Source organism: Lates calcarifer, linkage group LG2 (assembly GCF_001640805.2).
Source record: "Lates calcarifer isolate ASB-BC8 linkage group LG2, TLL_Latcal_v3, whole genome shotgun sequence".
NCBI classification, from domain to species: domain Eukaryota; kingdom Metazoa; phylum Chordata; class Actinopteri; family Centropomidae; genus Lates; species Lates calcarifer.
In genome coordinates this window covers 3,152,942-3,180,766 of record NC_066834.1, presented here as the reverse complement: position 1 = coordinate 3,180,766, position 27,825 = coordinate 3,152,942, and the positions used below count along the sequence as shown (strand labels likewise).

General features: G+C 42.1%; 1 protein-coding gene across 2 annotated transcripts in view; it reads left to right on the top strand.

The window, feature by feature from the left end:
* The window catches only part of igdcc3 (immunoglobulin superfamily, DCC subclass, member 3), a 59,920-nt gene that overhangs the window by 13,353 nt on the left and 18,742 nt on the right, over positions 1-27,825 (top strand). For both annotated transcript variants that reach the window (XM_018686321.2, XM_018686319.2), the window contains exons 3-7: positions 19,616-19,760; positions 19,877-20,007; positions 20,321-20,458; positions 23,015-23,173; positions 27,015-27,180. In XM_018686321.2, coding sequence (XP_018541837.1) covers positions 19,616-19,760; positions 19,877-20,007; positions 20,321-20,458; positions 23,015-23,173; positions 27,015-27,180 — 739 coding nt within the window. The remainder of the gene's footprint in view (positions 1-19,615; positions 19,761-19,876; positions 20,008-20,320; positions 20,459-23,014; positions 23,174-27,014; positions 27,181-27,825) is intronic.

Below are 27,825 nucleotides of genomic sequence, written 5' to 3'. Positions count from 1 at the left end.
CTAAAGGCTCAGATCTCATTGCCTGATTATGCATGCTCTATTTGAGCTGATTTAGAGTTGGCAACAATGAGGAGATTTTATTACTTAGAATAGCGATCTGCTTTTCAGAATTGGTTCAAAGAAGGTCCTTCTCCCGCACTCTGCGTGGTTATATATGAGCAAAGGCAAGGGTAAACAACTGCCAATCTTATTGTAGCTCTCTGCCTCTCCCACTCTCTCCCCCCCATGTCTATAAACATTCTGTTTGTCCTCTATGTGTTGTGTTTTTGTCAGGAAGCTGAATAAACAGCAATACCAGAGTGTCCCTAATGACAACTCTGGGTATTTGCATTGACAAATGCTTAAGCCTGTCCAGCTCTCCTGTGGGGAAGGGGCAGGGTGCATCTCTATTATTTCTGAAGATGGCACATCATTGACCTTGAAGCAGTGGAAAATCACCAAGGGATCCCACACTGCCCATAGAATGCCTTATTGTTGTAGTTTACTGTATGTCCTCATGATGGTGAGTAGCAGTGAGGTGTCAGTGAGATGAAGAGGAAAACCTGGTTTCATTTAGATTTCCAAACTAATTAAGGCAGTGTAACTCATGAAATAGAATTATGAAATATACTGATTACTATTCATACACCTATCAGCTATTATTATTTAGTACAAAATTAAAACCAGTTATATGTATATGTACACCATTCAGCCACAACATTAAGATGGTAACTGGTTTTAATGCTGTGGCTGACGGTTATATTTTACACAGTATTGAAAATGGTGCATGGTTGAGAACAAAAAGGGCATGCACCCTAATTTTCTTTGCAGAATTACATCAATTGCATTCCCTCTACACACACATGTCAAGAGTGAATGGCTAATACAGCACAATGAAGACTATAATGGTTGCTATTGTGTTTAAATCTTGAGCCATGCTGACAAGACTTCAGCCATGCAGAGCACAGACGTGCATGGAGAGCTAGAACAATTTTCTGTTAGAGGGGAGCTGCCGCATAATATGAGGGATGAGCTACCATGCAGGGCTGAACGGGCACCCTCTAAAAATATCTGCCTGTGTAAACAACATCACTCAGGAAATTGAGCCACTAAAAAGAAGAAGGGATACTGAAAAGTAGTGAAACAGCTGGGCAATAGGAATATTGAATATTTGCTTATTCCCCCAGGCGCACCATCTCCATGTTTGACATGGTTTTAATCCTATTTATGTCTTCCTCAGAGTGATACAGTAACAAATGGAAGCGCGTTATATGTTTGTTTATGCAGTGTATACATACAAGTTAGAGAACATTAGGTGTAAACCAACAACAGATAAATTTTAGATATATTAAACACGCCCTGAAGACGTATTTCCAGCTTGACAGGTGGATTTTGTCGGGACATATATCTGAGTATAGTGAAATGTATGGGTAGTGTATAGAGTCCAATATTCAAGGGGGGTCATCCATTTTGAACATTGTACTAATGTTAGACGGGTTAAAAGTATTGTTTATAAATGAAAGACAAAAAAAACGTGTTGAATTTTTCCTTATTTCTTTTAATAGAGAAATTGACAAGGTGCCAATAATTTCTAGAACCTTTGAAAGATCTGTGTCTTCCTCCTGTAAGAAAGAGATGCCCACACACCCTACACCCACCACAGGAAATATTCAGTCCCAATTAATGAGAATGTGGGAAATGTGGAAAAAAAGACAAATATTAAATTAGAGTACAAAGCAACCAGTGGTCTTTTAATCACCAACATTGTGGCTTGCTGTCATTTTTAATTGGTTTAATTGATTCAAACATCTTATTCTTCCCTTTAATAGTGCTCTTTATATATTTGATTTATCCAGAACAACTTAAAATTCATGAGCAAACTTCGACCTTGTCATTGCACGATGTTGCTTCTTCCCACTGTGCCAACTTTTCCAGCAGCTGCTCTCATCTGCTCTGTACACTGTAGCTGATCATCCAGATAATGTCCATTCAGATATAATGTCTTTTTATTTCACTGTCATAAAGAAGCAGTGTTAACTCTGGAAAACATTGGTCTTGGACCGGCTGAGTTATATTTTAGTTCAAGTGAAATAGCTTGTCACTGGGTAGCTCCTAATGCCAGGGCTTTGCACCTTTGTTTGAAGCTTGGTTTAGTGTGGATGTGAGTGTACATATGACTGCCTCTGTGCTTGTGTGCTGGATAAAGTGGGACTCTGTTAATGAAGTCTGCGTTGGTCTCCGGATGTCTCTGGGACACCCTAGCTATTCTCAAACAAACAAATGAAAAGGGGGCCTAAAATTCCATCTGCCTGCTTTTAAGGCTCACAGGAGGAATTCCTAAGTAATAGAGGTGAGAGGTGAAAAGAGGGAGCAGAGGCCGGGCCAAAGGTTGGACGAGGCGGACCAGTCTCCAAATGCTGGCGTCTGGCTTTGCAATCTATACACAGCTATCTTGCATTGACCTGTTTTGATCCAGACAAATCCAGCATGATCTCAGGCATGTGTTAGAGATGAATCCTGTGGTTTCATGCCAGCATGTGAGTCTTTTCAGCATCTTTTCCTCACCTGTTCCCTCGGGAGTGTGTGTTTGAATGAAGTAAAGACAAAAGTGGTATTTTGTTTGGTTCCCACTCCCTATTTTAGGTGTTTAACTAACATCAGTATCCAAATGAGAATGTGGATTAAGGTTAACAAGGAATCAATTTTGTCAGGAGAAGGTTCCGCGGAGGATTGAGGCACAACATTGTTTGGGTTTGTACTGAGTGTGTATGTTGGTGTTCCTATGATTTCAGGCTTCACTTAAGGCTTGGCTAGCTCTCACCACTGCCCCGTCACCGCGCTTCACTACACTTAACAGAGCCTTTATGGCCAGATTGTGCAGTTAAAAGCCTTTACAGGGTCTGCACCATCCACCAATAAAAACACCAAAACTCCCTCTTCCTGTCTTCTCCTTTGGCAGACATTTTGATTTGCGTGTGTGTAATAAGGACAAAGACAGGCAGGAGGTGGAGCCACTGGTGGATATTAGTGTTATTAGTAGTAGAGATAATAGTGAACATGATAGTGTTATCTTATAACATTACTGCCTCCTTGCTGTTCACGGTCACACACAGGGCCCCTCAGTGCAGTTTTCCACTTTGTTTAAGCAGGGATCAGGAAATCTTTCTGTGGCGGCCAATAAGCAGAAGCGTCAGAGACAAAGGCCAGTCAGTGATGGGCAGGCAGCAGCTCTCCTTTGGGCCTCAGCCACCTCTCTCCTTTCTAGCCTGTGTGTTTGTGTGTGTTGGGGTACCTCTCGGAGCAGAGCAGCACCTATTGTTAGTTGTGAAATGCAGGGCAGTGGAGTGGCTGGGAACAGGCAGAGGCTGCGGAGATGTGCAGCCTCTGGTGGCTCTGCTTTGTGGCGGTGGCCTGAGCGTTTGTTCTCCTGACCGACTCAGCTAGCTGTGGGCTGAGGCCCCCTTTTGTCACTGCTGACTCTGGGTGGGTGTGTTTCTCCTTGCGCCCCCACCCTCCCCCTTCTCCTCCCTCTGTTTCAGCATTGACTTAGAAATAGAGGGGTCAGAGGTCATGAGGGGCTGGACGATGGAGAGGGGGGTTTATCTGGGAAACGGTGACCTTTTTGTGTGCACTAGGGCAGAATACCCCTCCCTTTCTTTTTTATTCTCCTCCCATTACGTTTACCCCTCCTCCAACACTCAGCCTCCTGCTCATTCCCCAGTGGGGACCCATCCCCCTGTCTGATGGCCCTGGGGCAGTGGCAGTGACCTTGGCTTTGGCAGTGAAATAAGGTGGCCCAAACCTTCCACAGCATCACAGCTCTAACCTTGCCCTTTCCCAAACAAGCAACGCAGCAGCCTGGAAGAACAAGAGCAAAATAAGCGCATTTTCACTCACTCCAAATTTGTCTCTGTCATGTGTTTTCTGTTTTTCCAGACTTAACAGTTTGTCTCTGAGAATATAAGTCAGTTCTATACAGCATATAGTTATTTAACCACTATTGCTGCTGTTATTCTTCATACAATACACGACTTAATGATGGATCGATTTTGGACTTAGTGCTTGAGGAAATATGAAACGTTCCACTTTCTTCACACCATGATAATCATCAGGTTCTACAGTAAAGCTATTATTTGGCCACAACACTGGCTGGGCTCAGTGACTGTACACAACATGTCTCAAGTCTTGTCCTTGAAGTGGAGTTTCTAGCTTTGCACGCTGAGGCTTATTTTTCACCTTTGACGGAGGCTAACTGGTATTTGTGTGCGAGGGAATGATGAGGGAGGACGAGTGTGATACTGCCAGAGACTGTGGGAGGAAATGATTGAATGGGGTTACTGCATGCATTGCAATTGTCCTTTCTATCACATTCTGAAATAAGAGATTTGTTGTAGAGAAAAAAAATGACCTCATTGGGTTCAGCACTGAAAATAAAAAAACAACCTTTACTCTCTTTTCTCCATAGTTGTCACACAGGGATGGAGCTTCTGAACTGTTTGGGGTTAAAAGCCTGTCAGGCTGCAGTATGTGTAGAGTCGGTCACCAGGGATAAAATGAATTCCACAGGAACCAATTAGAAGAGGTTGTTGCTGGCATAGGATGAAAGATATCTGGGCTAGCCAATTGCCTGCTGACAACCTGTCTGCAGTATCTGTAGTTTTGTTAGCATGTATCACTATTTGGAATCTAATGTGTAAATTGTACAGATTATGGGGCTCATATTACCATTTATTATTACAAATTATTACCAGAGTCAGTATTGTAAATTTGCAGTATTTGAGATTTAAGAATGAGAAGGTGCAGTTCAGTCATTTGGAGTGGTTTCTGTTCAACATGTAACAACATAAAGAGAACAAACACATGTTGTTCAGAAAACCTACAGTGAAATGAAATCAACATCAGCATTTCTAAACAGCTCCTCATTCCAGCTTCTCATGTCAGAGTAAACTGATTATCTAAGTTTTGGGCTGTTAGTTGGACAAAAACAAGACATTTGAAAATGTCATCTTGGGCTTTAGGAGATTGTGATCAGTGTTTTTTCACTACTGTCTGACCTTTTCATAGAGCAAACAAGTAATTCAATTATGAAGAAAATCATCTAATAAAGATAATTGCAGCCTGAAATTGATATGGCATATTCTATTTTTTAAATCATTTTATTTGCAGCATATGTCACAAGATTTCTTTGACAGTAGAGTTAATTTAATTTTGATGTGGAGGTGTAGGTGATCTAGCAGCATTAATTTTAGTGGCAGAGCGAGAAGGAAAACACAGCAAAACAAGCTGCCGTCACTAAAGCAGGCAGGGGTAGATGAAAGTGGAGAGAGGTAGGGAGTAAAATAGATGGAGCATGTGTCGGTGGTCTCAAATGATCTCTGGGCCCCTCTGGCTCTGGAGGCTGGACCTTGAACCAGGAAGGAACATTCCATTCCGATGCTGTGCCTTGACCCCCTGACCCCGGCAGCTTTGTTTCAAGGGCAGCTTTTGATAGGCAGCAGGATGCAAAGCAACAGCGGTGGGCCAGCTTAGCTTGAAGAAGCACGCCTCTGCCGTTAGAACACGCCGGAAAACTGCTCCCCTGACCCCAGACTCGTAATTCATCACTGTAACGTGCACATTACCCACGCTTAACATCAAATAAGTGCACTGACGTGGATATGTGCACACGCTGGCACAGGCCTCATGGTCAGTGACTGTACATACCTGGACCTGCTGCTAATAAAGAAAGCTAAATCGCAGTTTGCCTTCCTTCCACACGTAGACATGCTGCTGAGGCCTCTTTTTTTTCCTTTATGAAAACAGGACTGAAGCATTTAATTTAATTCCCACCTCAAGTGATGTGTTAGCAGTTTTAGGATCCATCATAAGTGATGTTTCAAACGGCCCTCTTTCAGTAGCTGTTCAGCAGTGAGATGTGTTTATTTTATAATCACATTTGTGAGAATTGTATCGGCCATCCAACTGGAGTCTTCAATCATATTTATGAATGTATCCCAGCTTTTTTTTTTTCCTTTATAGAAGTGGTTTCATGTCGTGTGTTAGTAAGTCGTAAGGCAGACCATTTCATTGCCTCAGCGTGAAAAGATGAAACATGATGCTAGTAGCCCTCTCCATTTGCCAGCGTAGGCATTATTTGTGAGTGGGAAGACAGTTTTAGAGGGTTAGCTTGCTGATGGCGGGCTTGAAGAGCCTGTGATATGTGCTTATGTCTGACAGCTTATGGTAGTGCTCCTCCCATCCACTGCGGGGAACAGACGAGACAAGAGCATGCCAGTCAAGAGAGCCAAGACTACAGCCTGCCTCTGTGTTCTTTGTCAACCTCTGTGTTTTGAGGACATCATTTGATATCATGTCAAATAGCAGAGTACAGAGACATTGATATGTGAGGGAGGGAAACAGCCCAGGTGTTGACTCTCAGTTAAGGAAACACTTATGCTACACATTGTGCAAAAAAACACAGATGAATTATTCGTAGCTCCTTCAGATGTTAAAAACAAGACGGCGGTCTAGAGCTGAAACGATTAAATAATTCATCTAATGGAAAATGAATGGGAAGCTATTTTGATAATTGATTAGTCATTTTTCCAAGACATTCCAGGCAGTGTGAGGATTTACCAGTCTGTGCAAACTATCTTACCTAGAAGAAAAATGTCTAAAAGTAACCAAAAATGAATTCTTTGAGCCACAATCTAGTATAAATTGATCATTCTGATTAATTGAGAGGACTTTAATTTATAGTGAGGAATTACTATGAATATATATTTTATTCCATTGTTCAGAAGCCCTAACCTTCAGATTTATTTTCCATAGAAAATTTATGTAAATCCAGAGCAGCTCTTTGTTTACTCAAATCCTGAGAATTTTATTTCATTATCTGATGGAACAGATATGCTATCGTAACAAATACAGTATCTGCACAGTCTTTGTTTGCACACACTATAGGTAGAGGCAGAGACAAAGGGCTTTCATTTCTCACCCACTGTCTTGTAACACTAAGTGGTTATGACAGGGCCTGCACTTGCCTCTCCTCTCTCTCTTGTTCTACTCCTCTTCTTCTGTGGTTATTTTTCCTTGTGAATTGGTGTGAACTAGACTCGGTGCGGTGGGCGTGGCGGAGGAGTCGCACATGTGCGTACAAAAGGAACTGGGGGTTAGTGACAGCATATTAGCATGAATTCATCAGGATTAGCTGGCTTGGAGGAGGGAGCGGGGGGATGGTGGGGGCAAGGGGCAGTAATATCCCTGGTGACCGCAGTCAGCTGGCAGCCTGAAATGAAGGGAGGGAAACAAGAGAGTGAAAAGACAAGAATAGGAGGCAGACTTTTGAGTTTCCAGCTGTCTCAACAAGACGATGTGGTGGTGACAATGTCTAGACGTCACAAAATGAGGAGATGGCAGTTTTGCATACATTAACGGCTGCTGCTCTCTTTGTCCTTATCTTAAATGCTCCATGCTCATGGAGAGTTGCCCAGGAATGATTCTGTGTGTGAATTATTCCAGTGTCTCTCTCTTTGCTCCATGTGTATCTGTGTTGCTCCCATAAGTTCCTAAAGATCCTGCAATGGTTGAGCAAAGTATTTCCCACCTATCTTGTTGGCACTGATTGACGTTGCTGCATCTCTTCTTGTGTTTACAGAATAGAGCATCTGGGCCTTTGCTGCCTCCTTTCTTTATACCCCATTTAGAGCAGTATGAGCCAGGGCCTGGACTTGCCCTCAATAAGAAGGAGATTTTCCAAATCAAACATTTTGTTTATGAAGCACTATTAGATTTTTAATGGTCCTTCCTTCCTCATCAATCCAATTCCCAGCGTCTTTGACAAAATCACTTGCTCCTCCTTGGCTATGTTGTAGACCCATTGCCCCCCACCAACGCATCTCTGTTTGCCACACACGTGATGGCACTGTGTTGCCCGGGATTGTGATTAATGGCCGCAATTCAGCCTGAAAAATTCCCTTGAGTGGGTGCCAGTTGGCTTACGCAGAGAAGAAACTCATTACTGCTGTCAGTTGAGCTGACGGAGCAGGGAAGGGTGTGAGCGATTGTGCGTGAGTCCCGCATTTGTGTGTGTGCGTGCTCGCATGCGAGGGAGAGAGAGAGAGGGAGAAACAAATTTTTGTGCATGTCAGTAAGCACATGCATGTCTGTCCACCTTTGCCGTTTATAAGCCATCATGCGTGAATAAGTGTGTCCACGTTTAAAGTGTAAAAGTGACAGTGTGTCCCAGGGCTCGTATCCAAGTAACATGGATAATATCTCAGAAATGAATGAGCCTGACTCCATCAGCACCCCACACACACAAACACTCCAACATAAGCTTTTTAATGGATAACCTGTGCGCTCCACGCTGTTTTATGACCACAATCATTCTTTTCTACTGTGTGTTACATTATGTTTGGAACATATGGATTCTTGTTTGTCTCTTATTACACGTTTCCGTCCTCCAAGATGAACTCTCATCTGCAGCAAGGTAAATACGGCAGGTAGTGGGAATATTATTTCTACTTATTAGTCATATGTTACAGACAATTCTTGTTGAATTAATGGAAAGGTTTTCATTTTAAACACTATAATTGCCTGTCTGTTCTTATTAAAGATTATGTGGCATTGAGAAGGTGAAGCAAGAGGAAGAAATGAAATGAAAGATAAAAGGTAGAAAGGAAAACAGGCTAAAATGAGGGTAGGCCTGCACAACATGGATAAGCAGAGAAGTGTGCCATTCACTGAGAGATGGCTATCTGCAGTAACTGACACCACAAATCCTGCCAAAGTGAGGATTTGAGAACAGGCACATATACATTGCACATATGCAAATTCGCTCCATATGTGACTCAGGCTTTTGCTTAATGGCTTAGATTGAAGAGTAGACCAGGGCTGGGAGAGAAATCTAATTACTTTGGTTATTCCAGGTTCTTTGTAAAATGTGTGTTGAAATGTGAATGCACAAAATATATTTTCTTACCTTCTGCCACACAAACAATGTGTCCAGCTATTTTAGATCACAGTACTGTGAGGTGAGGCATGCAGGAATTGGGCGGCCTAGCTGACACCACAAAGATGAAAGTTTTGCAAAAAATGATGACAGCTGCGGAACAGCTGCTGTTGTTTTGTTACCTCTGCCAAGGAGGTTATATTTTCACCAGTGTCTGTTTGTTTGTTTGTTTATTTGGCAGCAGGATTACAGTATTGACCCACTGTGCACCAAACTTGGTGGAGGGATAGGGCATGGACCAGGGAAGAACCAAATCAGTTTTGGAGCAGATCTAGCTGAAGGGGGGGGGGTTCCTGACATTTTGGCCTTGGCAGAGCCCTTCTATATATATATATATATATATATATATATATATATATATATATATATATATATATATATATATATATATATATAACATTTGAAAGGTGGAGGGTGTCTCAGACATTTGTTAAAAACGACCCATAATAAAGCTTAGCCATTTTTGTTTAGCTAGCTAATGGTTGTTGATACAACACACCTGTCTTGTTTGTCAGGTTATACTGGAATTCAGTATAATTTTAGTAAAAATTTGAATGTGCAAACATTTGCGTCCTATAGCTTAACTTAAATGGCACCATTTTACCTGAGCCAGTTTGACCTCAGTGGAGACAAATGCTTGTCATTCAGTTTTAGTTACTGAAAACAGAATCAGTTAATGTTGTTTTGCTTCAAAGATTTTGGAAAAAAAAAATTGGACCATGTAGACCAAGCCCTTATCTTGAGGTTTGCTTTAAATGGACAGCTTGAGATTTCAGACATGCAGCCGTCACTCTGCTCTGTTGATGGATTTGTTTATGCGAATCTTTGACAGGATTGCATTTTTGGAGGCTGTGATGTGAGAATTTGGCAATCAGCAGGGACACTGATACACAGATGAATGCCCAATGGGAACCACGCAGCTGAATCACAGTGGACCTCCCTCTCACAGCTACGAGGGGCTTCTTGTGTGTGTGTGTGTGTGTGTGTGTGAGTGATGGAGTGATGAAGGGGTGAGATTTACACAGCCGTTTCAGTCATTTGGGGAGCCCAGTTTTCAGGGTGCTGTGAGATGCAGTGGAGCGCATGGGCCGGTCCCGCCCTGCGTCTTTCAGACGTCCCGTGGGAGTGCCAGATGTGGGGTCATCCATCTACCCCTGGCTCAGACCAGCCCCCCCTCGAAGTCACTGTCAGATACTTAACGCTGCATGTTACACTCTCAGAAAGGAAGGCACACAGACACGCACAGACACGCACATTTAGGTATATTAATCTCAGCAATTCCTGTAGACTCTCCACCAGCGATGTATGATCAAGAAGCAGCAGCACAAAGGAAAGACTTTTCAGGGGAGATTCATCCTGGCCTCCTCAAAGTGGCCTCCCAACCCAACAGTTGTCCTCTAATGAGGGGGAAGTAATGAGAGTTAGACTGAGGAGAATTGTGATGCCAAATGTCCGTCCAGGTTGTTATTCAGAACCACTGCTGTCTGTGGGCCTCGCTTATTTCTGGCTTCACAAAACAAGAGGCGGAGACAAGCCAAAGAAGAATTTAATGGCATTTCCATTTGAATATAAATGTTATTTTACCCCAGATGTCTCTGAACGTTTTAAAATATATCACAGTCTCCAACACTAAGAAAGGACAAGACAAGACAGGGACAAAGCAGGTGTGGGTTTTTTGCTTTTTGTGCAGAGTGTACAGTGAATGAGCTGAATGAGAGACTACACATAATTCATGTGCATATGAGCTCATATATACTGGTAGGATGATGGGAGAGGCATCTCATTTTAATTCTAAAGCAGGCGGTTGCATGCTGAGGTATTGGTGATATTAATTAGATACGTGGCCTCTGGGCAAGTAGTGAATGGCATTGTGAAGGCAGAGCCTCTTCCCAGCAGCAATCAGGTGTGAAAAAGAAGACTGTCAACATCTTTTTTAAGGTGCATTACTCTTGGCAATAAATGCTCCATGAATGATGGTTAAAAAAAAAGAAAAGAAACATGATCTTGGGAAAAAAAATATCACAAAGAGGTGATGTAAATTACTTTTCTTATCCTGTCTTGTGTTGGTGGCGCTGTTGTCCAAAGCATGTGTATGTGTACGCGTAAATTAGGTAAATTTCTTCCTCTACAACTGAATTTGAGCACAGATCCTTAAGGAAAACATATTGCTCCCTGAAATGCTCGAGAGAAAACAATTTAAATTTAAAAGATTTATTACTACGCTACCTAACAAGTTAAAGAGGAGAGAAATGGTAGGGAATCAGCAACCTATAGAGAGGCCAAATCCCTGCCCACAGCTTTCAGTTCTCAGTGTATTTTGTCGTATGTTTTCTGTCCCTATTCTGAGCTAAATCATATGTATTGCTGAACTGGACATCCCACATGCGATGTCCTTAATAAGGTGGTAATTTGGCAGCGGGACAAACTAAGGAGGGGGGCAAGTTAAGAGGAGATCAAATTCTTTCAAGTAGAGGATTCCAGGCTCTAGTTATGGGAGAGTGTTCCTCTTTGTCTCCCTGTTTTTTTTTTTTTTTTAAACCAGAGCAGAAGCAGAATTGCGTCCCCAGTGTATAACCAGGAAACAGAAATAGAAATCTGTAGGCTGGATATTGATTTAAGAGAGGTATTTTTTTCTTAAACCTAATAAGTTACATTCAGGCAATAGCTAGACAACACAAAACTTGGCTCTTCAAACAGCTCACATCTGTCCTCTGTCCTCCTCTTCCACCAGCCAGCTCTCTTCTGTGCAGACCTTTAGGTGATCAGGATGGAAAACATCATAAATGTGTTTGTCAGTGTAGAGGTACCAGTGGGTGAGTCTGAGAGGATGCACAGTACATGCAGGATGAACCCCCATGAGATGCTACTCTAGATGTTGCTGAGACTGGACATTTGAGCATGAGAAAAAAAAGTGTGGGCCCACCTGCATGTTGAAGAGAAAGACCATCTGTGTGCTAGAGTAAACCAGATTATGTGACGGCCAAAGTGGAAAACACACTATCAGAGTAAGTCTAGGTGAGGTCTTTGAGCCTGTTTGAGCTGTCTGTGTGATTATCATGAGAGACTGTTTGAAGTTGTTTAATGAGTATGCTGTTTTATGCACAGTTAGTCCCTAAATGATACAAAAGGCCCACTCTTTTTGTTCTCACACATCAAATCCCTTCTTTGTTGCGTGTGAGACTCTGCATGCAGAAAAACTCATTAAACACTTTTTATTTTTTTGATTAAAAAAAAAAGAATAAGACAGTATCAACAAGCTTGACACACTAGCAGTTAATTTCAAATCAAATGCTACTTTTCATGGCACTGGTTTGTTATTTTAACCCTCCTTTCTCTGTTGTCCTCCCCCCACCTCTCTCCCTCTCTCTTTTCTCTCTCTCCCTTGTATCTCATCTTACCCACGCCGTGACTGGGAATCATTTAAATAATCCCTTAATTTTCAGCATCTGTTGTGCTTTAATGGGTCTCCCTTTAATTAGGGTCTGCATGTTGAAGTGAGTGTAGGAGGCTTAGTGTGGAGATTTGGGGCTACTGGGGCAGGCTGGGAGCTCAGGGGGGAGGTGGGGGTGGGGGTCTGGAGTGGGAGGAGCAGGGGCCGGACGGTGGGGTGTGGTGGTGGAGGCGGGCTAGAGGTGGTGCTGTATTAAGGGATGTGACGGAGGCACAGAGCAGGGCACCAGGGGAAGCCTTTGTCCCTGGGGTAGGGTAAGCAAATGTGCCTTTCCCATCATCCACTTTGTGCAACCCAAAGCTTTTCCCAAAGGTCAAGTTGAAATAATCACATTGCTTGTTTTGTCCTACAGAGTGTTTAAAACCTAAAGAGATTTAGTTTGATGTTTGAGATGATTAAGAAAACCAGTGTTGTAGAGTTGGAACCGGTTATTTTTGCCACAAAAATTACTAATTTAATCGATTATCAAAATAGTTGATGATTAATTTGACATTTATTGACTGTTTTATTCATTGATTAATCATTTCAGGTCTAATCCTGTACAACATAATGATACAGTGCCACCACAGAAATTAGCACAGGGTTTTACTTTTTATAAATGTAACAGCTATTTCAACTTAAGGGCTACTTACTTGCTTGACTTACCTGCTTGATTGTTCAGAAGCTTTCAGAAGCAACTGCTCACTTGTCAAAGAACTGTAGATGCTCAAACTGGCAACCCCCAGGACGTCTCCTCTTTGCAGAAGTAGTGCTAGTTACAGAACTGGCATTATTATGCACAGGGGTTTCTATTTTTCTGGCCACTCAGCGTGTCGTCTATTCATTTCCTCAGTTAAACAAAGAAGAAATATCAAGTATTTTTGTGACTCATAACTATTGTAGCATTGCTGCTCCCTCTGCCTCCTGCAGGGAGCCTTAATAGCAGCCATCAATCTTACTATATTTAACTTGCACACAGGCTCTACAGTATTGATCAACACAACAGACTAAGGACAGTCACGCCACCGGAATGCCTAATGCAAACAAGCTTGCAGCACAGGCAGAAAAGGCAATTAAATTCCAGTCAAAATAATTTTGTAATGTGAAGGGAAATTCACTTAAGTAAAGAAATATGTCATGTTCAGCTGCGAATATAGAAAATCAAATAGGGAAATAGGGGGAGAACCACTGAAGACAAGTAAAGGAAAGGCAGTAAAATCATAAAAAGAAAAACTAGGTTGGTAATTGAAGTGGACAGAATGTATATTTCTTTAGTTGACATTTAGCTGATCCATGAGTGTTCATGCCTTGGCGTTCGATTGCGTTGTATGACTGTGACTCACACAGTGCTGTCAGACTCTGCTTAACATTCCGTCTTTACAATTTGAGCAAGGTTGTAATGCATAATATTGCTAATATCGAAACAATGCAGCAAAGCTGATCATTTCACCGTGCTAGCAGCGTGGCTCTAGAGGTGGCACTGTCAGGTGGTGAGTTACTTGGTTTGGTTAATATCTCAATAACCATTTGATTGATTAAGATGAAATATTGAACGTACATTAATGATTCCCGGGGGATGAACCCTTACAAATATGGTGATCCCTGACTTTTTCTTCTTTGAGGTTAACATCTGTGGTTTTTAGTAAAATATCTCAGCTATTGATTGTACTGGTGTGAGATTTGGTGCACATATTTCAAGATGTTGTAACAGTTTTAGTTTGTGTCTCACAGAAGAAACTAGAAGTCAAAGTCAAAGTTTGCACATAACCAGGGAAAATATACTTTACAGAGTAATGAAAGACACAGCAGAGGTAAAAGATTTACAGGCAAGAGATACAAGAGATGGAAAATTTGAAAGATGAAAAAGTTGAAGGTATGACAGGACTTTATTTCTCATATTAAAATAAAAGAGACAGTAAAATGAAAAGCGCAACTGCTAGAAAAATAAAAATAACAAGAAAACGTGCCTCTGAGTTCCTGCTGTATAAATCATATTACAGGTTGGAGAGCTTTTAATATAAATGATCAATAGGCCTGGCTCCTGGGCCCTGCTGTCCGCATCTAATTCTGCCACCTGAGACCGAGTGGCAGATGTGCAGCTCGACTGATGCTTTTGCTCATGCAGATATTGACACAGGAAGGTGCTGATGTGCTAACGCATTAAAGGAGCAGAATGAGTGTGCGTCAGAGGAAGGCAGAGTGTAGCTCACACACGTGCAGCCCCTTCCTCTCGTAGGTGATAAGCATCACGCACCGCGAACCAGCAGATTGATCACAGCAGTGCCCAGGCTTGGGCGCAGGTTGGTGGAGGAGGGGGAGGGGGATGGGGGCCTAGTGGGGCAGGGAGCCAATAAAATATCACATCTGCATTAAAGTGCCATCTCTAGGGTCCCAGCACAGGGCCTGCTATTTCAGGATGCCTATTTAAAGGCTGTTGAAGTGTGGGCTCTCCACGCTGGAATAGCACTGTACACCATCTCCATTATTTATGTGCCTCATCTCTATTTTACTGGTTTACCGAGGTGGGGGTTGGGTGGGTACGGCAGTCATCACCCTTGCTTGAACAACATGTGCTTAATGATGTCACAGGCTCGAGAGGACCCTTGGGGGTGGGGCCAGGGGTGCAGTGGAGAGGCGAGCAAAACGGTTGAAGTGCACGTTGGAGGGGGGGGTGTCCTGGAGATGAGGGTAGATGTGAAGGGGGGGTGGGGGTGGGGGTGACATTATAACATGGGGGTTCACTGAAGCTTTACGCCATAGCTGCAGGTCTGAATGGTGCTGTAGGATGTCCGTCGCTCTGCTGGCATCATTACCTCTGTCATAGCAATGAATCATCCCCAGCACAGGAAAAATAAAACATCCACGAGACCAGAGGTCTGTAAAAAAAACAAAAAAAACATGGAAATGTCTCATCAGATCACTGCAGTAGGAGTTGTCACAGAAAACAGCACAGTTTGGGCTTTTAATCACCTTGTTAATTATTCTCTGTTGAAGTTGTGTGTGTGTGTTTAACTGAGCATTAAAGAAGTGGATCATTACTTTGCAGACATTAGGCAAAAAAATAATTCAGTGAGGGGGTCATTCAAATAATCACCATTTAATCTACATTTCTTCATTAGATACATCTGAGCTGCTCGCATGAGGAGAACATAAAATCCTCTCACTTACATTTTTGTTGAACATGACCTGTAGCGCGGAATTGAAGGATGGGGAAATTCATCAGTATCGACTGCCCTTTTAGCTTGCCACTGGCCCTCCAATAATTAGTATTTGTTCATCTGCACTTGCATTCATATTTCATCCTTTGTGTGATTCCAGGAAGGATAAGGATGTGAAACTTTGACCTTTAAAATAACCTCTTTTTTTTCCCCTCTCTGCCTGGTTCTGGAACTATATGGTTGTGAATTGCAAGGCACACAGCAGGGTAGCACCACTCACTTGTTGGCTATTATTGGATGACCAGAGTTTTGACAAGACCTGATTTACAGCGTAGCAACCCGTCTAAATCACCATGCTTCACATTTCCTGTCTGTGACCTTCACTCATATTACTCCCTCACTCATTCTTCTTTTGTGGTTGTCACAGAGGAACCGTCAAACATATGTTCAAGGAGCAATCTCCTCCCTGCGCACTTGTGTATGGATTTCTTTTTAGTATGCACCCCAACCATTCTCTCCCTTATTGCAGTAATTAGACCTGCTCCATTTAAGCCAGCAGCGTCATGCTGTTAGTGGACAGTCTTTAATCATGTGTGAGTGACTGTCAACGCTTAGCAAAGGAAGAATGAAAAACAATAGAGTAACAGGTCTGTTGCTGCTGGGTGTTGGGATGACTGAGAGCGCCTCGGCTCTTCATGTGTGTCTCTCTTTTCCTGCAGCGCAAAGGCCAATCGATATAGTTGTGTTTCTGCAAAGCAGCTCTTTGCATTTGTTTACATGTATATGCTGTTGCTGCACTCAATCACTTTGGACTGACCGTGCAGCCTCTCCGACAATAAAAGGCACATGCACAATGCGGATTACGAATGGCTGTTTTCCTTTACATTCAGCACAAATGGTTAGCAAGCTGGTCTGCTTCCGTATGTGTTTATCTGCGTTTGTAACCCTGTTGTGATTTTTCCAACTGTGTCTGATTCTACGAGTGTGTCGATAGTCGCAGGGTTGTGGGCCTCTTGGAGGAGCCATGTTTTATGCATGAGGGCCAAGGGTGGGGCCCGTTAGGGGGGTTGTGTCGGCGGACACACACAACAGCCAGATCAGTGGACACCATGACTACTTGGCAAAGATGCACAGGAAAGCTCTTATAGGCACTGGTTCCCCCTTTGTTCTTCAGTACAGTACAGACTGGAGTGTGCGTCTATGTGTGTATCTTAATTTGAGACTGTTTTCCAAGACACTGAGCTTCTTTGGTCACATCAGTCACTCTGAGCTCTTTGTTTTCTGTGTATTGTGCTCTGAAGGATTTCTTGCTGCTTCACTACACCTAACCTTTCTGTATCAGCGGTGGCAGTGCCTCCAGGGCTTTAATTCAATGCTACTCTCTGCCAGCCTCTGCCCCGAGCTCCGTATTACAGCAGGCCGAGACAGAAAGTATTGCTGATTGCTTTTGTCAACACTCTATCTAGGAAGAGAAGTGAGAACCCATAAAAGTGTTCTTATGGGCCAATATTCTGTCATTGAATATATACAATAATTTGATACTTCTGACAAGTTTGCAATGGCTTTCAGTGTTTTACAACTTTGGTAAATTGAAATGAAAGAGACAAATGTTTTAGGGCTTGCAGTTCAATGTGATAAAAGGAAACAGCTATTATCTGAAGAACATGTGATGAGCTGTGTATGTGCTCTAGTAGTGGTTTGGTGATAAAATATTACTGATGTTCTCAGGCTTTGCAGTGAAGTTGGCCTAAAACATTTTATGGCCAGAAGGTTGAGTCCCAGGTGGAAAAATTGCAGTCGGGCCCTTGAGATAGGCACTTAGGCTGAATTACCCCAGTAAGATGTACAGCTGGTTAAGTGTGGCCTTGTTGTAGAGAGGCAAAATAAAAAAATAAGAGGTTGAGATATCTGTCAGGCTGAGTAACACTCAGATTTCCCAGGCAGTTTTTTGAAATCTTGACACCAAACAATGGAAAGAGTGAACGTGCCACCTCTTCTCACAGAGAACTCGTCGCACAGGGAGAGTGAAACCACTACTGGAAGAATACTAAATTAGCATGTTTAAATTTTCATCAGAGCTCCATACATCCATTCAGAGATCTAAGGTCAAGTCGTGTTGGAGAATGCCACACTTCTCATTAAGCTCGGAAATGGAATAATCACACCGTTAGACCACTGATGCAGCCACAGTGGTCTAAAGTACTGCCACTCTATATAAAGCATCTCTCTCACTCTCACTCTCTGTGTCAATCTCTTGTCCATTAACAAGAATGTTTGCCGTTTAGTTTTATTTAAATGGACATTTAAAACTTCACTGATTCTACATTATTTCAACCCTTTGCGACACGAATGACATGTCAGCGTGGACAATTCAAAGCAGAAGTAGTGGATAAGTCAGTAAACAAATAAATCTCACTATCCACAGTGCAAGATGAAGAAAAACATGTTGCTTGGGACCAATGATAATGCACAAAGGAAGCAAAACACATTAGTAGACACACAAAAACAGACATGAGTGAGGCATAAATAAGCCTTCTGAGTAGTGCTGCGTACTACTTGCTCATCTTGTAAGTAATGAATTAATGCAGGCTACAGGTTTGGAAGAGCAGGAGGTTATGAAATAATAAGGGGGCCGTCCCTCTTGTTATGCTAACAGTGTTCAGATAAGTCCCCCTTCGTCCAAGTTAATTATGGTTGACATTTAAATGAGTACACTTGTGTTGAAGAAGGTGGGAGAAATGTGGAGGCAGAGGGCCTCTCTCTAATTGAGTTTGTCGCTGGCTCCATCTTCGATGCCGCCTTTGTTCTGCAGGGAGTAGATATGTGAAGTGCAGCTGAATGAGGCTCTCGGTAGTGATATTGATACTGGTTGTGCTGTATGGTGAAATATATATATGCGTGTGTGTGTGTGTGTGTTATCCTCATCTGCGTTAACATGAATTTTTAAAAACATGCTTGACCTACATAATAAATACTCGCATATGGCAGGAAATCCATACACCAGCCCCACACTTTACATATATGTAGAGATCACCTTCAGCAAGTGCTGACAGCAGCTCATGTACAACCACTGTATATATGTCATGTCTTCACTTGAGCAGAATGGACCCTTTGAATGGTTTGTGTAGTACAACAGAAGTAGCAGATGTGCTCTATGGTGACTTTTATAGGGAAGTTAGTTGAGGAACTAAGTTCTCTAAGACTGTAGAAATGAATGTGAGACTTGAAACAATACCTGCATCTCTCCCAGTTGCCTTCTATGACCAAGTAAACAAGATCTTAAAATGTTATGGCCTTCATATCTCTGATATTACAGCCCCACGGTCATTGGTCTCCAGGGTCACTGCATGTGACAATAAATCAGATTCCATATTAATTGTAGTGAAAGACAACATCTTAGGCATATTTTAGAAAAAGCCCAAGCATCTCCAAAAACAACACTTAGGGTGAATTGAATTTATTTTGAGGAAAACAACAGCAGGAAGTCGTTACTTTTGTTGTCATGGTTTGATTGGTTTTGCTTTATTCTGTCATAAACAACAAGAGACTTGTCCAAATATTCACAAAAATAAAATATGAAACCAAACAAACTTTAAATAGCACAATCTCCATATTCAGGCGATGTTTTAATTGAACTGATGTGATTTTAATCCATCTCATTTTCAGCAGTGTGCACTGTTATAAAACCCTGCTTATGTCCCTTAATACAACAGTTCTACATTGCACTCGGTCATTTTCCAGTCAGTCAGTATTCACACTGAGTGAATCATCATCCCTTGTCTTGAGTTTTTTTCATAATATGTGTTAATGAATCCCATCAGTCAGTGTTCCTGTGAAGATGTTTTACCGTACCCTTGCAGATATGATGCCTAGATATTACCAGAGAATTGCTCTGCTTATAAGTATGTTGTTGATTATGTAAAATGAAATGAAAGATAAGATACATATGTATATTGCACTGAAACAGTTCTCTTTCATAAGCAGCCAGGCTTGTTGCTCTGTAGCTGGGTTGTGATGTAATGACCTAATACCCCCCTCTCTTTCCCTCCTCTCCAGCCATGGCAGATTTCCATGTCCAACCGGAGTCAGTGCACGTGGAGGAGTCTGGCGTGGCTCGATTCCAGTGTCAGATCCACGGCCTGCCAGAGCCCGTCATCAGCTGGGAAAAAGACAGCCGTCCAGTGGACACCAAGGACGAGAGGTTGGACCAAACTGCAGCACAACCTGACGCATATTAGAAGTGGCAGCAGTTTATAGGTCATTTACCAGGTCTCATCGTGTTTGTCTCCTTCTGTTTTATATCTCTTTGTCTGGTAGGTACACTCTGCTGCCCACAGGTGTTCTGCAGATCACAGGAGTGCGTGAGGAGGACAGCGGAAAGTTCTGCTGCGTGGCTCATAACAGTGCAGGGGTGAAACACAGCACTGAGGCGCTCCTCACTGTTTCAGGTTGTTATATTTAATGAATTTCACCTCTTCATAACCATGTGCAGACTTACATACACACCCTCACTGTAGATTAACATTTAAATCAGTGTCGCGTGCTGGTCTTTTGTTCTCTCCGTCACTGCTTCAATACAACCGCTGCCTTCCCGTCTGTTTATCTACCCAGCATATCTCCAAACGTATTGTTCTTCCACCTGATCTAAGAGATACAGCATATCGAGCTAATGCACTCTAGAGAAATCCAATTAAAGGATGCCATCCATCACGTTCATTCCCATCTCATGCTCCCCCTCTCCCCCTTTTTTTTCCCTTCCAGGCTCCCAGTCATCTGTTTACAAAGAGCCCATGATCCTGGTCGGTCCCGAAAACCTCACCCTCACTGTTCATCAGACTGCCATCTTGGAGTGCATTGCTACCGGATACCCTCGGCCCATCGTGTCTTGGAGCAGACTAGGTGAGAAAAGACATGGCCCCAGAAGGTGCACATATCTGTGTAGTTTGAATTTTTCAAGTGCGATCACAGTGTGCATTCGTGCATGTGAAATGTGAGTGTTTTGTGAGGTACGTGCTTTGTGTCCTCATGTGTTTTGTATGTTCTTTGCAGCTTAGCTTTGATCTGCATTAGATCTGGCCTGCATTGTGTAATGTACATGTGTATGCAGAGAGTACATTTGATACAGTAGAGCATCTATTGTATATACATGAGTCAGTGGGATCCAACATTAGGCCTAAGGGCTAAACATTATGTTCGACTCTGTTGATAAATGCACGCTTCATCTCTTCATGAAGTTGAACCTCCCTTCGAAGCACTGGAAAGCCTCTGAGTAATTGCTACGAGGTGCTGAGACAGATACGATTAGTTTCTCCTTCTTGTCATGTGCATTTTTTCTTGACTATCACTCAAAGTCTGTCGTGACCAATTTTTCAATCTGGTATCTGTTTTCCTTACTTATTATCCAATGTGATTTGCTGCTCCAAATGTAAATTGCTGCCCCTCCCAAGCAGTTGGGCATAATCAGATTGAGGGTTTTGCCTTACACAATATCGCTAGAATGAAATGCTAACACGATGGGATTTGTATGTATTAGATTACGGCAGGGGAGGCTGGGGTAAGCTGCATAATGAATCAGATAGTTTCACATCAGTCACTCCTTAATGCTAAGAGTTTGTTTGCTGCTATTCATTGCGCAGCTCCACAGCTCGCCAGCTTGTTCTCTTTCTTTTCTGACACTAAGTTAATTAGTGCCTGACAGAGAGAAGTTGATGGAGGGGCGCGAGAGAGAGAGAGAAAGAAATATAGTAGAAAAAAGGCAAGAAAAGAACAAGGCTGCTTTTGTTGAGACAAAAGCTCCGTGGACTGTTACTTCTCAGTCCAGTGAGTCTGTTAGTGATAATGGAAAAATGCAGAAAGAGCAATAAAACACTTCATAATGACAGATGCAGACCAAAACCGCTTGCTAAGCACTTTGGAGTGATTTATTTCACCTCAATAATTTGTCATGATTAATTACACATACTGTCCTCTCCATCACCTCAAGAGTACATCCTGTCTCTGTGAAGCTGCAAGATTTCTCACAAAGACTGCACAGATCATATCACGGTCTGGCTTCAGTGCACCACTGGCCTCCAGTTAAGTTTTTAAGTAACTTTGAGTTTCTTCTGATTAGCTGTAATGGATCTAGCAGCTAGCTCGTGAGAAGCTGTGAGAGAAGTTGGGGCTTAAAAATCATCCATTTAGAAAAATCGAGCGGGGACTGTGTGTTTTTTGTGATTTTGTATTGCATGATTTTACTCTCTTTGTTGTTAATTCGTCAAATTTTATTACATGTTTTACTGATAATTCCTTTATTTCTGTATTTTCTTGTTATATCACTGTGTTCTGTACCATTTCAACACATGCAGAAGTGCAAGTTGTTATTCAAAGAAATATTTGACTACAGACTGGAAATTTAAACGTGCCTTGGCTTATCTTATTTGTATAAAACGTGAATGTACATCTAAAAATACACTGCTGTCATGTGACCATATGGATTGTATCTCTGGCTGGAGCTCCTGCCTCTGCATGTGTCCAGCATGGTGCCCATCTCCCTGCCTCCCCGCCTGGCCTTTTAACACATCAAATCTGGACCATACAGACTCGCAGGCTGCAGATGGAAGTCATAGATGGGGATTAAAATGGCCCCTTGGCCCCATAGCTAATATCAGAGGCAGACTGAAGTCATTGTTAGGGTTGAACCTACAGATAGGGAGCACAGCTTATCATGTAAGTACAGCGAGAGCAGAAAGAAGGCAGCTATGAATTGTGTAAGTAGATAGGAAGTTGCAGTTAGAGTTTCTGGTCCCCTGGTGGCGGCTGAAACATCTCCTGTCTAACTGTGTAAAAGCGACTGTACTGTACTCCAAGGCTTGATCAGACAAAGGCATGAAGAAAAAGGTTAAAAAAAGCGAAAAGTGAAAGCTTCAATTAACTAACCATCCACCAGAGAATGTCAGTGCGTTATAACACATTAGAAAACCTGATGATTCTCTCTAAATATACAGTACTCTTTAGGATGTCACTGACAGACATCACAAGCTGCCAGAAAACTAATTACAGCACCTATGCCACTCACACAATAAACACAAACCCTGTGGCCTTCCTCTCTTTTTTACTTTTGTTTCTGTTGTTCTGGTAGCGTTATCTCAAGACATTACAATTCTGAGAATCACACACTTCACTGTGAAGGCTGCATCCTTGACCTCTGGCAGGGCCAGAAATAGCACTGCCTCTGTCAGCTTGTGGCCGTAAATGTGCAATATATTTAATTATCCTTTCTTGCTGGCAATTTAAGCCCACTCTGATCTTTACTGTAGTGCACACGGCCCCGTTCACCCTCACCCAACGTGAACACACTCTATACATGTGCACAGCTGGCCCTTTTTTTTTCTTTTTTCTTTTTTTTGCTCTCCTGTATAAATTCTTTCCCTTTATCCTTCTCTTTCTCCCTCTCTCTCTCTTTTCCCTGACTAGATGGCCGTCCCATCGGCGTGGAGGGAATCCAGGTACTCGGCACGGGGAATCTGATGATCTCAGATGTTGGTGTGCAGCACTCAGGGGTCTACGTGTGCGCTGCTAACAAACCGGGGACTCGGGTTCGTAGGACTGCTCAGGGACGTCTGGTGGTCCAAGGTGAGTTCTGGATTAAAGTAATGTGCCTCTTTGAAAAGATTAGGTAGGAGTCACAGGGGGAAACTCAAAGCACATAAATGCAACCAGGTAGTCAGGTGATAAGGTAAAGCTTGTCAGTTCTGTGGGCGGACCTCTGTGCAGGCAACCCGACTACCATATGTTAACTCCACCAGCCAGCACTTTGAGTCGTTGGAAACACACAGCCTGAGGCACCTGTACCTGTAGTTATACCATGGATTCAGTCTTGTGCTTCATGTGGGTGGACTTTGATTTAAATCCCTAATTCTCACGGTGCAAATTTGCATGATTTTACATTATTTTAATCCAAATGTCGACCAAAATATGCCATACTGTGTTAGATTGATTTTCTTCCTGCCACGCAGCAGTTAAAATATTTCTGTTGCACCAGGTTGATACTAGAACATCTCTGCTTGCTAGTTTGATACAACATCACAACAAGAAGCAGATTCTGTTAGTTTCAGTGTTAGTGTCTGTGAAGTCCAGCGTTTTTAATGGTGATGGCTGTTAGACACAGACAGACCTGACATGACATGGAGGACAGTTGGGAGAAGGTTTGGAGACCAAATGGCGTGCAGCTTTTCTCCAGACGTGTGGAACAAGTATTGTTAGAGGAAATCAAAGAAAGAGAACTGTTTTTTCTTTGGACTTTTTCTAGACTCTCATTTACAGCAACAAACAGCAGCAGAGCCAATCGTATCCTCACCTCAAAACTTCTCTTTCATGCCCACAGATTTCTTTTTTTTTTTTCTTTTTTTACCACAGCTTGACATTTACTACAACAGGAGAGTATTTTTATCTGCTTCTTTATGTGTTTTCCCCTCTCTGATGACACACGTCCAATGAAAAAAAAACCCAAAACTGCTTACTGCAGTTAATTAGCATTAAATTGCAGGTTTTGATCTTTGTCAAATGTTCGTGTTCAGTCTCACAGGACAAGAATATGCAAACGGAATCATCAGTAAAACAGTAACAAGCAGACAGTTTCAGGCAAATATATTTGCATAATTTGATGCAAGTGTAAAGCCCCTTAAGGTACTCTTTATTTGTAAAAAAGATTTCACAGCCCAGTAGACAAAGTCTATAGAAGATGTTGATGGCTTTGTGGCAAGGTTACGATCAGAGAAGATATGCCCAACCATTTTTTCTTTGACTGTAACCCTGCAAGGCTACCTTTGAGCGGTGGTGGTTGTATAGGGACCTTCAATGTCAAAACAAGGTAAAGTGGCATTTAAGAGCATCTCAGGTACACACTATACAGCTTTAATAAAGTCCACTTTGATATGAATTTAGCAAAAACGTGATGAAATACTGTCAATAAATGCAGTAATGTTCAGTTCTTTATATAAATAAAGTTCATAGTCGATGGGCTTTAGCATCCGAAGCTGGTGTGGTCTTTCCAGGTTAGAGAGATGGGTGGTTTTGACCAGTGGGATGAAGCCAGGTGTGGGTGGCCCTGCGCATTAATTGTCACCAGGCAGCAGGCGTCCAGCATCTGCCTCATTCCCTTATTGATCAGACAGACCACACTTTGCTTCAGCCCATAGCAGTATTGATCCTGATCAATATTTCATTTTATCTGCCTGTCAACTCTGAGACAAGCCCCTACCCTGTCAGGAACAAAGAGGAAAAGCCATAGATGTTAATTATGTGTCAGTGTCTTTGTTTTTTTTTTTTTATTGATTTGTAGAAACAAAGGTGTATTGTTAATTCCAAATAAATGTAGGTTAGGCTCATTTCATTATAAGTAAAAAAAAAACCTAGTTAATTTTAGAGCTGGTCGATTAGTCTAGTGTAAATAAGCCATTGACACCTCTGTGAATATGAGAGGCTTCCAAATCAGAGAAGTTCAGTGTTCAGGATCTCCAAATCCAAATAATTACAGGCAAGAGCACTTCTGAAACCATCACACAAACACACTTATACAGTAAATCAATTAGGTTCATTTTGGCTCCTTTGGGGTATAAAAAGAGAGACGAGAGACAAAGACCGAAGGAGGAGTCAGAGTGTGTCTGAGCCAAATGGGAAAAACAAGGGCAAGATGGATGGATGGCACTGATGATCTAACCCACACCCTTACAGGTGCAAATCAATATCTTCCCGAGCTCCCTCTGACCTTCACCTTTAAGACAGCCCTCAAAGAACACGCTGTGAGAAAGAGAGAGAGATAAATGAAACGACCATCACAAGCTGTCAGCAGCCTCCTTTCGAGTGCCTTAAGGGCCCCTTAGCTTTTCCAATGGGATAATGGAAATGCTTACATTGAAAAAGTGTCAGACAACATTTTGTCTATTAGGGTGGGAACAAGAGGGAGGACAGAACAGCGGGGGAAAACAAGTATTGTCTGTGCAGCCAAATGCTGATATAATTTATTCCTCTGTGCCGCAGAGCTCCATTGTTGTCCCAAACTATTGTTAGTGACATTTGACTTCATTACGATGAACATGCAGTTTATTTTGAGTCGACCTCACATACACTGCAGCTGTAAATACTCAGTAGTGCATCAAATGTCCCCAGCTAAGGCACTGTTTAGTCTTGTTCAAGTAACTTTTGCTAAAAACCACAGTGTCCAGCTGCTTCAGGAGATTAATTAGCCTTTTTTATATATTAACATCTATATTTGTGATCTGCTTTTAATCAGTAAGTCTTCAGACCTGACTAATTATACTGCTTATTTACTTCAGGTTCACTTTGCAGAATTGATTTGATTGATTTCATGTTCCCTTTCCAATATTCACCCTGAATATTTTTTTGCTGTATTTTCAAACGTGTACATTGATGACATGTCTCAGCTTGCGTGTCTTCTTTTCTGTGTTATGTCACATGTCAAGCTTCAAAATTGATTGCAGCCAAACCTTTGTTAGACCCATCTTGCAATCTAGAGCCCCAGGATATGCATTGTGATCTGTTCAAATAAATACGTAGTGGAGGACAGAGAAGCTTTTTTACAACAGGCAATATGATATGTGTGGTGTTCCAGCTTCCAACCCTCTTGTGATGAGTCTGAGATATTATAATTACCATAACATTTTTTCTGAGTTAATATGGGCATACATAATTTAGGTTATGAAATCACTGATGACCACCAGGACAATAATGTGGAGGAGATGATACATTACCTCTCAGTCCATCAGCTCAAGTAAAAGCAGCGACCCCGGAATCAAACTCCAGCGGATGTAACTGTAATTAGATTTAAAGTAAAGTACCTGCTCCGCTAAGAGAACCATTTCAAATGAATAAGTCATTACTGCTAATTGACCATAGCATGAAACTGCTAGCATGGGATGAGACAGGATATGATGAGCCTGTAAACTGCATCACTTTCATCTAAACGTGTTGTTGTTTCAGTCTCAAGTTCTGCTGCTGTTGTTGAGTAGGACTCACGGTTTTTCCTCCTTTCCTCTCCCTCTCTTTGATTTCCCAGAATCTGCATTGATCTGGAGTCTCTTATAATCCTGCTAATTGACCCTGAATTATAGATCAGCAACAGTATTTTTACCATACACCTTCAATACTATACGCTGGTTCTGAATAATGAGACAAAATGACTTGGATACCTTCTCGTATTTTCTTCTTTCTCACTCTCTTGCTTTTTCTCTCTGTCCTTCTACCCAGATCATTTTGTTTAGCTCTATTCTTCCTCTCTTTTCCTCCTCTTCTCTTGCTGCTCATGCTAATCAATCTTTTTGTCTTTTAATGTCTTCTTAAGCTCTTATTTTTATGTATTTCTATGCCTCTGTAAAGCACTTTGAATTACCTTATGTCTGAATGGTGCTGTCTAAAAAACCTGCCTTGCTGACACTCTGTTTCCCTCCCCCGTCAGCTCCAGCAGAGTTTGTTCAACCTCCGCAGTCCATCGCTCGTCCTGTCGGCACCACCGCCATCTTCACCTGCCAGGCACAGGGCGAGCCCGAGCCCCAGCTCACCTGGCTGAAGAACGGGCAGATTCTCGAGCCCGGGGGGCACGTCAAACTCAGGAACAACAACAGGTACTCCTGCACTGATGTATTCATATACACAAGAATGCCCAGAGATTCATAAGGATCAGGAAAAATGACAAAGCAATACAATATCCCTGCAGTAAATTATAAGAATAACGCTTGGGCTGCCGGGTTGTGAAAAATTCCTGATATTATTAACATGTGTAACTACTCACTTGATGGCTTAAGAGAAAGTGTGAAAATATTATTGATGGATTACCAACATTCGTAACATTTATCACTAAATAAAAAGGATAAACACAGCCTGGTGATTCCAAAGTAGTTCTTAGTAATGGTTTATAACTGATCTATAGAGCATGTTTTAAATCATTAATGAAGCAATTAGTTACAACTTAAAAGCTATTTCTCAAGGATAACTCATCAGAAAGTGGTATAGTGGTCTTATTATTTAATTTTAATCTAAAAATATCTGAATTATGTTGGCCATCACATAATTCAATCTGTCATTAACACAGCCGAGTTTCCCTCCCATCCATCACTGTATCCTCACAAGGCTGTACCCAGCTCACAGAAGTAATACAGACGTCAGTATTAATCACTACCGCCTTGATCTGATCATTGGCATCATCAAATGTTCAATTTCTCATGTTTCTGTTGCTTCTCACGCTGCAGCTGCTGGAATTCGTGCCTGCC